Source organism: Protomyctophum bolini (genome assembly GCF_963924005.1).
Source record: "Protomyctophum bolini genome assembly, chromosome: 8".
Taxonomy (NCBI): domain Eukaryota; kingdom Metazoa; phylum Chordata; class Actinopteri; order Myctophiformes; family Myctophidae; genus Protomyctophum; species Protomyctophum bolini.
This window is the reverse complement of record NC_137869.1, coordinates 17,704,486-17,717,348: the sequence shown is the minus strand read 5'-3', so window position 1 is coordinate 17,717,348 and position 12,863 is coordinate 17,704,486. Positions and strand designations below refer to the sequence as shown.

The following is a 12,863-nucleotide window of genomic DNA, read 5'->3' as shown; positions in this document are numbered from 1 at the left end:
GACCATCAATGCTATCATATTCTCTGCAGAACTCACTAAGATACCAACAAGATCATAGTTGACATTTGATAAGATCAAAAGCTAACTGCAGTCTAATGCACAAAAGCCACTTGTCAGTAGTTTTGATATTCTCAAGCTCCTCTGGCTAAAGAGCACAGGAGATGATACAACAGGGAACGCTTTGTCTTTTTCCCTTCTACATTAATCTCACAGTCGTGCTTCACATAAGAATCTCCCTGTTGTGCGCACCTCCACTGATCAAAGTCAAATAGGAAGAGATCGGGGAGGTGTGTGTGTGTGGCAGGCGGTGGGGATCCATTTTGCTGCAGATCATATTCGGCTCCCGTGTCAATCATGGAAGAGCTGCGAATGCTGCCGTTTATCACAGAACTGTATGACCTTCTGCACAAACGTTACAAGTAATGTTTCCTAATCCTATGCTCTTTCATGTCTAGCATGCTTCTTCATGATCGGCAAGCAACGACCCAAACATCTGCTAAGTAAGACTCTAGTCTAGAACCTTTGAAAAGAGAGAGTGACAGAGAGAGAGAGAGAGAGAGAGAGAGAGAGAGAGAGAGAGAGACAGAGAGACAGAGAGACAGAGAGACAGAGACAGAGACAGAACACAGAACACAGAACACAGGAAGTAAGCTCCTGGTGAACTCCTGTACCTGGAGTTGAGCTCTACTTTCTCTGCCTCCCAGCGTCCCTGCACCTGCATGGCTTCCTTCAGCTTGTCCTTCAGCTGTCTCTCCAGCACGGGCACCTCCACACCACTGGAGGCGCTCTGCTGCGTCGCCGCGGCCTCCAGGCTCACGCAGGCCACATGCAGCTGGCGGCCGGCGGTGACGCACTCCCCGCGCATGTCGGAGAGTGTCCTACGGACGAGAGACACGACGCGTGTGGCGTCAACATTTTAGGGAGGGGGGGGGGGGCACGACACTACTCGTCAAAGATCTGAAGGGGTAAAGGAAGCAGACCTGCTGTTTTTTGTTCGTACATTTGTGAGCCATCAGTCTAATTAGAAAGCAGTCTGTTTGTATTTGAACAAAACGGATGCCTGTAGCGATTAAGCTCCAGGGCTGTGGCTCACTTTGAACTCGTCTCCTGAGCGACTTAAGAGCCTCCGACGTGATCGTGGCTGTCCATGAACTGAGTAATCTCTATTATTGCAAATTACCCCGTAGTGCCGCTCAGCGCGGCTCGGTATGACATAAGGCTAGTCCTGTAGGGTTCAGCTCGCTTCTGATGGATGACTCCGAGAGCGAGCAGAGGCACCTTAAACCATCTGTCCCTCGGTGAAGTAACAATGAGCAGGGGAGCAGGCAGCCCCCTCCAACCCCCCTCCCTTTGATCCCCTGGCTGGGATGGATGGCTGTGGTTGGAGGGTTGAGGGTTAGGGGAGGGGGGTATAGCTGTGGAATCCTGAGTTTCAGGAGGGGATTCTGGCTGTGTGCCCGCACTCACCTGTCAGTGAAAGTCCTTAGCTGGGTGAAAGTGCTCCGCAGGGAGGCGGCCTGGCGCCACAACGCTCTGACGCGGGCCTGCTCGCGACCCAGCCGGGAGGAGCACGTCTGGAGGGGGAGACAAGGCGACAAGGAGACGTGAGGAGACTGGAGGGTAGCTGGTGATGGCTTTCATGGGTGATGCTCAACATCTACAGTAAGTGCACTACGGTATAGATCTCGCGTGATCCCATGTGATCCCAAACAAGATACAACGTTGACACTTGTGGACACGCTGGAAACGCATACAAACAACTGGCTTTTCCTGTATCAACAATTGAAGCCCGTTTACAGTATGGACACCAGATTGTTTGTGCTGTGCTAAAAGAAAGAAAGAAAGAATGTCCCCCCTTCTTTCAGCGATTGGAATGTTTTCACAGGAAACATCAGCTCAAAAATCATAGCAATGAAATTAAGGAGAAAAAATAAAAAACAAAAACGAATGAGGGCGAATTGACAAAACAGGGCTATGAATGGAATTCCTACCCCATGTGAACTCAGTGGGGATTTAATTGTGCAATCTTTCCGTGGAGAGGAGAGGAGAGGAGAGGAGAGGAGAGGAGAGGAGAGGAGAGGAGAGGAGAGGAGAGGAACCAGCTCACCTCCTGCTCTCTGCGCAGACGGCTGTCCTTAAGCTCAGCGTCCTCGAGGGCCTTCCTCAGGCTCCCTGTGAGGCCCTGGTTGGCTACGCCTGCTCGCCCCAGCTGTTCCCTGAGCATGGAGTTGACCTGGCTGAGGTCAGCGCACCTGGGGAAAAGAGCGGCCTCGTTATCCAGTTGCCAATAGGCACTCACCTGCAATAGACCCTCACCTGCCAAACGCTGTGTTGTACCTGGCCTCCTCCACTTCCTCTTCCTCCCTGGCCACGCTGACTCAGTGGTGGACAGTAAAAAGGTAATTACCAAGTATTTATTTGAGTGCTGTAGTTAAGTAAATTTAAGAGTCTGTACTTTACTTGAGTATTTGTATTAGTGGATAACCACTTACACTGCCTTTCATTTAGATCACCTATTTTTCACTGAGGCTTCTGTGTGTGATGTTTTACAACATTTTGAGAAATGTTCAGTTACCACCCAGCCACAATCTGTTTGACACCACTACAAGTACAATAAGCTCTAATTAAATATTAAAAAGAAAACGTACTTAGAGTAATTATTTAATTAATGTAATTTGTACACATAAATACTGAAGTATTCTTTTGAAAGTACTTTTGAATACATAATATTAATACGATTATAATTTACATAATATAATTTGAGAGAGAAACATTGAAGTTGAAGAATATTTGACCAAGAGTATATAGACTCTGGGGTTGAGTACTTGTACACCAGTGCCCAGCAGCCAGTAGGCATAAGATAACCTGCCAAACGCTATTGTAACTTCCCCCCCAAGCCCCCCACCACCCCCCTCCCTTTCCTCTTCCTCCCCAGCCACCCTGACTCCATCATTCGTGTGGCCGCTGTGGCCCTCCTACATTTATGGCCCCATAATCCCAGCTTTAGATCCACCCTCGCCAGCCACGCTCGCAGTGAGTGAACATGTGTGACAGTTTTATAAAGTCTGTGTCAACTCGCTCCTAATTTCAAACAGATTTGCTTGTAAGAGTCATTTGCAAAAATGTTTACATCACTCTCACGCTCCGCACACACCCTGTCACAGCGGAGCGTGCCAGCTCTCTCCATGTTCAGCTATCTGTTTGAGAGAGAGCCAAACCAGTGTTTGCGTGTATGACACTGTGGTTAGAGAAGAAAGGGAGGGAGGATGGAAGGGGGTGCGTTTCCCAGAATACATGAGCAACAGGTAACTAGGTTCAGAGTGTTGCCGACTCTGTTCCCCGCGTGGCGAGCGACTCCCAGGCAGTAGGAGTGACCAGGGCCTTGGCGCGCACATTGGTTTCTGCCCATAACCGTTTCAATTAGAGCTCTGCAACGCCATAAATCACAGGGCTTTAAAAGCTGGCATCAGGTGTGGAGGTCGGCCCCCGCTCAGTGTGAGGCATCATTAAAGTGTCTTGGTGGAGGCAGCCAAACCCCGGTCTCACTAATTAACTCTGACAAATTGGATGCTGACATTATCTACCAAGGCCAGGGTTCGGCGTTCCCCCAGGTCCTCTCCTTCCAGTCTCCGCATGGAAAACAAAAAAAATACTGTGGAAAAGCCGGGAGAAGTGCTGGGAATGCCTCTGGCTTGCACACTTCTCAGAAGCATTTCGGCCGGGTTGTTTTTTGCCTCTCAATGAGGAACAGAAAGTTCCTTTTCGAACATGTCAGTGAATTTATTGTCGTTTTTTCGTTGACCACTTAACCCCTATTTTATACTTCGGCTTTTCAAGTGAAGTAGCCGATCTACAACCTCAGAACGTGTTATATCACATCACGCCACATTGTAGATCAAGCAGTTTTTTTAAATAATTGAGACATTTCGAAAAATCCCCTGCTTGGTATGGGCTGTTCTGATTTCAGGCTCCCTACATTTTAGCATATTTTCTCCATAAACGCCCCTGCACAAAAAGCGCGTGTCGCCAGCGGGTTCTGCAGGAGCTTCGTTATTTTCCCGTGTACCCAGGCTGCCTTCCACTGCCCGCGTCACACAGCGCTCACCGCTTCTGTTCCTCCTCCAGGCGAGCCGTCTTGCTCTGAAGTGCCATATTGAGGTCCTGCTCTGTCCTTTGGTGACGCTGGGCCGTGTCCACGTGAGCCTGCAGCTGAACACACAAACAACACCTCCGACTGGCACCGGGCTCACACTTCAGTACACAGCAGCCTTCTCCACTAAATGATTTATTATACTCGCGCATTTAACAGCCTGACTTGCATTAGCAAACGTGTTAACATAAACTGGGAAAGGAATGAAGTAGTAGATTCAAATGTATAATTTCAAAATGCTAATTTGTTGTCAAAATGCCTTCAGTTGACAGTTATATATATGAATGGATAATGGGAATTCAAGCAATTAAGCGATTCTACCATCTCTAAAATGCATGAAAGTGCAGTTCTGCATGTTAGGGTGTCAATTAAACACTTAAACCCCATATACAGTACTTAGTTGAGCGGTCCCTATGTTGGATTACCCCCCCGGATTATCCCCGTCATGTAGATTAAATTCACTTCATGCAGATTTACCTGGTGTGGTTTCACCTGAGATGGCTTTTGATAAATGTACACACCTGCATATGATGCTAATGTTCTAAACATCACCTGCTATCTGTATATATATATATATGTATATCTCTTTATAACATATTGTATCTCCTCTCCCTTCTCATGGAATACTACAAAATGATGGAGCTTGCACGAAGACACCACCTTTACACCTAACATGTGATGTGACAAATAAATGAAAGCTGAAAAGGTGATGAAACAGTCTCCTCCTTTGACTTACCAACAATCGTAGCTTCTCAGACTCTGAGGTTTTCTCCAAGACGTGCTCTTCTAGCTCACCACACCTTTTCTTATACTGAAGAACCTGGTGCCAAAACAAACACGGTGCATTATTCTCAATACGAGCAGAGACCTCTGGTCGTCTGGCCACTAGATCAGAGGTTCCCAAACCTTTCAGGTGGAGACCCGAAAGAGAGATTAGACGTTCGCCCGGGACCCAAACTAAAAACAGCCGATCTACAAGCTCACAACGCGGCGCAAAAATATTTGTTTTCTAATTTATTGAATTTCTTAAACAAACTGCATTTATTCAAGAAATAACTTTAATTTGGTATTATTTCATGAAAACTTTAGCTTTTTGGGGATTTCTTTGTGGAAAATGATAATAATTAAAAACTAAATGTAGGAAACAAAAAACTAAGGGACCCATGAAAATGTGTCCGCGACCCACGAGCTTCTCCTGTGCAATGATGTCTGAAACATTGACCTCCTCCACTTGTAGCTATACCTTGGTCTGCAGCTTCTGGACCAGCAGGGCCTGTCTCTGTTGACCTTCCTGGTAGGCCCTCAGTTTGACCCTGTAGGCCCTCTCCTCATTCTGCAGGCGGAGGTGCTCCGCAGAGACGCTCTCTTGGTCCGAGTCTCCCGCTGACGGAAACGCCATCATCTGCTCCAGCTGGATACGTTGTTGATAAATCATGTTTAGAGAGTCCTATCATGAACATGTTTTGCATATTATGACCTGCTTTACTATTAATATAAAGGTCAGGTTGGTGCGACTGTTGCCGAGTGGGTAACGGTCCCAGTATACGTGTCAAGGTGTTCACTTAACCCCTAACAAACGATTCAGAGTAGCGAACAAAGATTTCTGGATTTATGTTTACTACAAGCCAAAAGGGCTATAGCCTTATCGTGGAAAAAGATAGGCAAACCCAGTATTGCTCAGTGGTTTAGGGAGTTATCATTGTGTCTTCCTCTGGAAAGAATCACGTATACTTTGAAGAATAAACAGAAGATGTTTGATAAGATATGGGGAAAGTTTATTCAATATATTAGGGTTAATGACTTATCTTATTTAATGGTGGAAATTGTCTAATTGTATTCTCTGCAGCTGTTTAGTCTTGTTTGTTGTTTGACTCTGTTGTTGTTACCATTCAAGTGCCATTATTATTATGTATGTATGTACTGTACTGTATGTTATTGTTTTGTTTTTTGTTTGTTTTTCATTTTAAGTAATTGTATTGTCTGTATTATGTATTGTTTTGTTGTATTGTCTGTTTGTAAAAAAAAAATGCAATAAATATATTGTTAAAAAAAATAAAAAAAACCCTAACAAACAGCTCCTCCCCATCAAAGCCTTCTGATCAGCCATCAGCGGGGTGAAGCTGAAAAACAATTCCCTCTCCCCCGGGGACAAGAAAATACTCACCTTTCCTGTAAAATAGATTGATTGTTTAGGTATCACATGGTACATATTTTACAGCTTTTGTCTCCACACGTCACATATTTGCCATTGACAATGAAAGGAGAAATTAGGTCATATCTGCCTCAAATATGGTGTAACTTTGTGGCAACACAAACAAGAATTGCCATTGACAATGAAGGGAAACTTTACGTCATATGTAGACGAGCAAATCGGCTAACCAATCACATAAATTCAGTTGTTCATGAGTTGATGTATGGTGATGTATAATGATAAGAGCGCTCCTTACTTCACACGGGTGTGACTTTTATATTCTAGAGTTGTGAAATGAACTAGCCCATTGTTTTGATTTCACAATCCATCAAGGGATTTCATATGACGTAACATGACAGTATGAATGACAACAGTAAGTATCAATGAAGTGCCATTATGAAATACCGTAGTTCTCTTCTCAATGATCACAGCAAATTCCATGTGTGAAAACACACATGGCTTGAGTTGAGTGGAATAGTTCTCATAGTAGGACCAGCCTATAATGGTGAAATGGTGGTCTGCTGTGATTTATCACAAAATGTTCGTAGTATTGTCCATTACATACAGTACAAACACCTGTGTTTATTCAACACAGAGAAAGTAAACATGGAGCCTTACATTGAACTGCTAAACTTGTGTAATAATGTCTAAACACTTTAACTCCTCCCCTTGGAAATACTGATCCATTCTTAGATTGAGTTAAATGAATGCTCATTATACAGTCAATGACACAAATACAAGAACATCTGGTAGATCTTTTCATATTGAAAATATCCTGAATTCATCTCGTATAAATCTTCGCCTATTATGATATTCATAGCATAGGGATGGTTAATGAAGCAATGTTACACGAGAGGGAGTGTTTTACCATCATTAATGTCACGCCTGCGTTGCTGCAGGAACGATCCGGTAGGAGAGTTCCGAAAGCAACGCAGAAGTGCCATGACGGTAAAGCACGGCCCTTGAGTGTAATATTGCATTTATACAACCCACGTCAATCCAATTTCATTATAACTAAGATATTTGCTAAAAACATCACAATGTTTTAATGACAAATGTAGCCACTATATGACCAAAAATGTCCCTAGAAAATCCCAAGCCTATCAACCCTCTCTGGGAGAGCAGCGAGACTCGGCATAGCTGATTTTTATGTACAGTAGGTGTTCCATCATGATCGTTTGAAGCACGGCTAGATGGCTAGCAGTCCGGGCACCTAGGCTACAATGTAGCCTTGTGGGTTTGAGTCCCAATCCTGACGACCTTTGCTGTGTGTCACTCCCCATCTCTCTCCAGCCTGGTACTTTCCTATCTATAATAAAGGCATAAAAGCCCTCCCAAATAAATAAATAAACACAATTTACCAAGTGAACCTTAAATTATTCTAATTGAGTCAGCCCTTACGTTTTGACCTCATCCACAACTAACCATATTCCTATAGAACCATTCATACTGTAGATCTGCTATTTTCGTATTCACCTATTTTCACTGAATGTTTGCCTATTACGTGCAGTACTGTATGTCATTCCCAGACCCAGAATAGGGACGCCAGGGTTCATGCGGTTAAGGTGTGTGTGTACCAGTATGTTTTCAATACTGTATCTCGTGTGAACCCAAATGCCCTTACAAGAACAGAAAGCCCAGAAACGTGGTCACTCGTGTGAACCTTTTGGCGAATCTTGTTATAGGAGATTGTTATTTTGGACGGAGCACAGGCAGTGCTTAGATGTACGGTTCCGGTTATGGGTTAGGGTTTAGGGAACAAAATCTAAGTATAAGGAATGTCCACACAAGCAGAAAAACACAGGGAGGTTTGCTTGAGGTGTATGTGTGTGTGTGTGTGTGTGTGTGTGTGTGTGTGTGTGTGTGTGTGTGTGTGTGTGTGCATCCGCTGTTTGTGTTTACGTGTGTGTGCATGCTGGAACTACTGTAAAGAGACTCCACACCACAAATGCATCTAAACACAGCGACGTACAAAGCGACTGGTCTTTCTCATCCTGGAATCCCATCCACTCTATCTGAGATCCAATTGTCCTGTAACCTCTCAACCTCACACAACCTACACTCCCTCTGCACCACCCACTCTCCATCCTGGTGCCAGACACCCTGTCCTCGCTAACACAAACCACATGGCCCCAGAGCGCTGCAATGCACTGCGTGCCTCCAACTACTCCTGCCGACTTCTCATTTAAAACAGAGGGGAGATAGAGAGAGAGAGAGAGAGAGAGAGAGAGAGGGATGGAAGGAGAGAGTGTACAGGAGCCCCCCCTTCCCGAAACACACTCCAAACCACCACCCAAGCCCCTTCAAATCAAGCGCCCCCCTCCCGCTCCTCTCCCCATGTACCTCATCTCTTCTCTGGGTGCTTAATCGCTCCAGCAGGCACCGAGGAGCGCCAGGACAATAGTCTCAGTGTTCAACACGGGACCCCACCGTTATTAACACATTTTCAAATAGCCGTGTCAGATTTTTATGCTACAAGCTACTAAAAAATAAAGTTTGGCTCTGTGCTCGTCTTATGAGTGATATTTCTTTTGTCTGAGGGTCCACAGAACACGAAACGCTTTCTTTCACTGCCCATTGTTGAGGTGACAGCTTTAGGGACGGAGCACAGGGAGGGAACAGCATGGGCGGAGGGGCTTTACAACACACGCAACAACAACAGCAGCTGTGTTTAAAGGGACTTCTGGACACAGCTGCGCGTGGAGCATTATTATGCATCTTTTTGAGTATTTTTGGCCAACTACTTTTGGCAGCAATTACAATGTGTTGTAGCCAAGCGGCTGATTTTCAAACGCACCTTGAACACATAGTAGTGGCTCATTAGAATGCCTCGCGGTAAACATGCATTCTCCACCTTCTAGATGCAGCTTATGGTGCAACAAACGCTGAGTTGTTTTGATTTACCAAGGGGTTATACTGTCCTGTAAACTGATAGTTATAATAATAAGTTTAATACGTTTTTCTTGGGTTCGAACTGAGCAATAGAACAAGCCAGAAGGTACAGTATACTGTATGCTTGTGTGTTGTACAGAAAACTATTGACCAGCCCTAAATTATCTCCATTACTTTGTCATTTGACACCAATAAGGCTTTCGGACCTAAGAGGGAGTCGTTCAAACCAGTGATTCTCAAAATGGTGTCCGGGGACCACCAAGAGTCTTTGAGGTGGTTCCAGGGGGTCCCACGCTATGTTATTAATAGGAACCAAATGCTTAATTACAGGTCTGTAGCTCTGAGAGTTATGGGTGTCCGTGGGCGTTTAATGCATATTAAACTGGGTTCCCTGAAATGAAAAGGTTGGCTGTTGTCTTGGTATCTCCACCAGGCCGACAGGCTTGGAGACAGATATTATCTGTCTGTGTGTGTGTGTGTGTGTGTGTGTGTGTGTGTGTGTGTGTGTGTGTGTGTGTGTGTGTGTGTGTGTGTGCGTGTGTGCGCACGAGTGATGGGAAAATGTTCATGCACGCTCCCAATAGGCCAAGGAGGACGTTCTACTCCTAATTTTTGAAATACGTTTTCATATCATTATATATATATATGATGATATGAAAACGTATTTCAAAAATTAGGAGTAGAACGTCCTATATCATATCATATATCATATACGCAACATCCAATCATCTCCAAATTGGAACACAATGAAGGGGCCTGTATGGAAAGCACTGCCACTTCTGTTCATATAGAGGGCACCACAAATGTGAATCGTTGCACCGTACAGTACCTACCGGTACTGTATGTCATAGACTGCTGCAACCCATGATTTACACTGCCCTGACTATAGGCAACCCAACCTGGCGGGGATATATGCCCTTTTCTAGTTTGTTATGTTTTTAACCACCGCCGCTGTCAACTGGAATCCCTCTTTTAGGCATGTCATGGGTAAACATTTTTTTAAATCCTCAAAATATTTGCATGTTCTCCCTGTCTCCCCGTTATCTTGTCAATGTATGTATTTATGTATTGTCTATGTATTTATCAGATGTTGATATTTTTTTATTTATCAGATATTGTTTACTGCAAAGATTGTTTTGTTGACAGGTATGATAGTACATGCATTGTATTCAAATATCTGTACAGTTTATTGATTATTAAATGATCTATACATTTGTAAATTATCGACATCCATATGAATATATTTTACTGAATAAATGTTCTATAAATGTATATGTCTTCAGCCAACATGTATGTTATTTTCATAATGCCGTCTCTTTTAAAACGGAATCTGGCAAATATGTCAACATCATCATAAATATCAAGCGGGTGTAGTCGGTCTCGCAAAACGCGTTGGCGAGGACGGGGTCTTTCGTTATATTGAATTAATGCGTGGATGAAATCAACCCGGTCAGCCATGATAACAAAGTCAGTAGACTGCTCCTAGGACTTAGTGCTGCCACATGGCTTGCGTAAATATTTAGTTGTTACTTAGAGATACGTCATAACTAATTTGTGTGGTGCAACAGCTTACATTTTAGTAATGCATAAGTCTTGACATAAAGGCCATTTAAGCAATTACTAGGCTACGTTTGAACTTAGTGCGAGGTGGTGCAACCTCCTCCATGGTCTCTATATACTGCCTTTAAAGTAGGCCTAGCCCCATATGTGCCCTCTCCCTACGCTCATTCTGTAGCTCCGAGATGAGGTCACACACTGGGCCCCTCCCACCGCGTTTCAGAAACGGCGCAAGTTTCCACAATATACGTTTCTTATCCTTACCACACCATTAATCCAAAACGTGTATGGACTATGGACCATGTAGGTTTACACTAATTCATACTTGAACCCTGCAAATCCAACTCGCCATTTGAACTGAGCCTTTACGTCCCGTCTTTTGTCAGTCGCTTCCATGTTTATCAAGGAAGTGTGCGTGTGCGCGTGCATGTCGAGTGAACTGAAGTCAGTTGGACATTTTCGACCAGGGGAGGCACCGGGGAGGCGCTAAAGCTTTTCAACTTCCTTGATAAACATGGAAGCGACTGACAAAAGACGGGACGTAAAGGCTCAGTTCAAATGGCGAGTTGGATTTTCAGGGCCGCTCCTAAGTATGAATTAGTGTAAACCTACATGGTCCATACACGTTTTGGATTAATGGTGTGGTAAGGATAAGAAACGTATATTGCGGAAACTTGCGCCGTTTCTGAAACGCGGTGGGAGGGGCCCAGTGTGTGACCTTATCTCGGAGCTACAGAATGAGCGTAGGGAGAGGGCACATATGGGGCTAAAGTAGGCCAAGAGCGACCAACGAGTGTGGGATTTTGCTGGATGAACAGGATGTTGTGTGCTGCACACAGCACACAACAACGCACAAAACCCCACTCGTCTCCTTTACATCTGGAAGGACACTGCTGGTTACAGCCAGTTGTCCTGCAGGCACAGTGACACAATCTCCAGGTATTTGGTGGATGCGTGTTGCTGTTGTGACTTGTGACATGCACGTGTCAAAGTCGCTCCGCCAGCGACCGCTATACCGCTGCAGAATGCACCCCTTCTCTGTTGCACTCAGTGACCAGGTGACCCTTATGACCCCTGAGGGGTCCCTGCCCCCATGTGAGGGGGGAGGGGGCCATATTTGCTCTTTTTTTTCATACCGTACATAGCTGCAGTGTGCGGGCTCTGTGCCAACGGGCCCCGCCTGCGCACGCACACACACACACACACACACACACACACACACACACACACACACACACACACACACACACACACACACACACACACACACACACACACACACACACACACACACACACACACACACACACACACACACACACACACACACACACACACACACACACACACACACACACACACACACACACACACACACACCACAAAGAGGAGGCTTTTCTTTTTTTTCCCTGTGTTTTCTTCTCCCCAGTCAGCTGTAAAGCAGGAGGCTGAGAGGGGGCTGCTCTGGATTAGCCATGCTCCATGGAGGAGGGTCCCAAGAGGGCGCCATAACGGTCTGTTGTGGACTAAAGCCCCCCACCTCCCCCACGCACCCCTTTCACTGAACTCCCCCTCACCATCGTCTCCACCCTCACTCTGCTCGCATCGTTAAATCTCATCATCACCCCCCCTCCCCTCCCCTCCCCGCCCCCCCACACACACACCACAGAGAGAGCTTGAACTCATTGTCCTGCACAACACACACACACACACACACACACACACACACACACACACACTATCGACCAGTGTAGTACACGGTACAAGAGAGAAGCGAGTCAAGCCCACCATTCCACCCCACCTTCCTCTGCCCCACCTTACGGGGGCTTACGGGGACCTGGGAGTGTGCGCACTGCGCGGCCCCTCTCTATTTACGATCTGCCTCGGAGTGCGGCCGCTTTTGGAGAGCAACCCCCTGAAACGGGCAGAGCCCCGAGCCCCAAACCCCGGCCCGACAAGCTCTTTTGAGGTCGCCATGCTGCCTGCCATTTTGCAATAACGGTCAACACGCAATTTATACAAAAACTGCCTTCCTGTCGTGGGGTGTTTTATGTCTCCATATGGCTGTTACAG

The 12,863-nt window shown here is 45.6% G+C and overlaps 1 protein-coding gene across 1 annotated transcript in view; it reads right to left on the bottom strand.

Annotated features, from left to right (window-relative positions):
- Positions 1 to 12,863, bottom strand: part of crocc2 (ciliary rootlet coiled-coil, rootletin family member 2) — a gene marked incomplete at its 5' end in the record, with an annotated part of 45,505 nt that overhangs the window by 23,811 nt on the left and 8,831 nt on the right. Inside the window, 6 exons of the mRNA XM_080770449.1 lie at positions 672 to 878; positions 1,468 to 1,574; positions 2,108 to 2,252; positions 4,106 to 4,209; positions 4,887 to 4,970; positions 5,394 to 5,561. Of these exons, the coding sequence (XP_080626575.1) occupies positions 672 to 878; positions 1,468 to 1,574; positions 2,108 to 2,252; positions 4,106 to 4,209; positions 4,887 to 4,970; positions 5,394 to 5,561 (815 nt within the window). The remainder of the gene's footprint in view (positions 1 to 671; positions 879 to 1,467; positions 1,575 to 2,107; positions 2,253 to 4,105; positions 4,210 to 4,886; positions 4,971 to 5,393; positions 5,562 to 12,863) is intronic.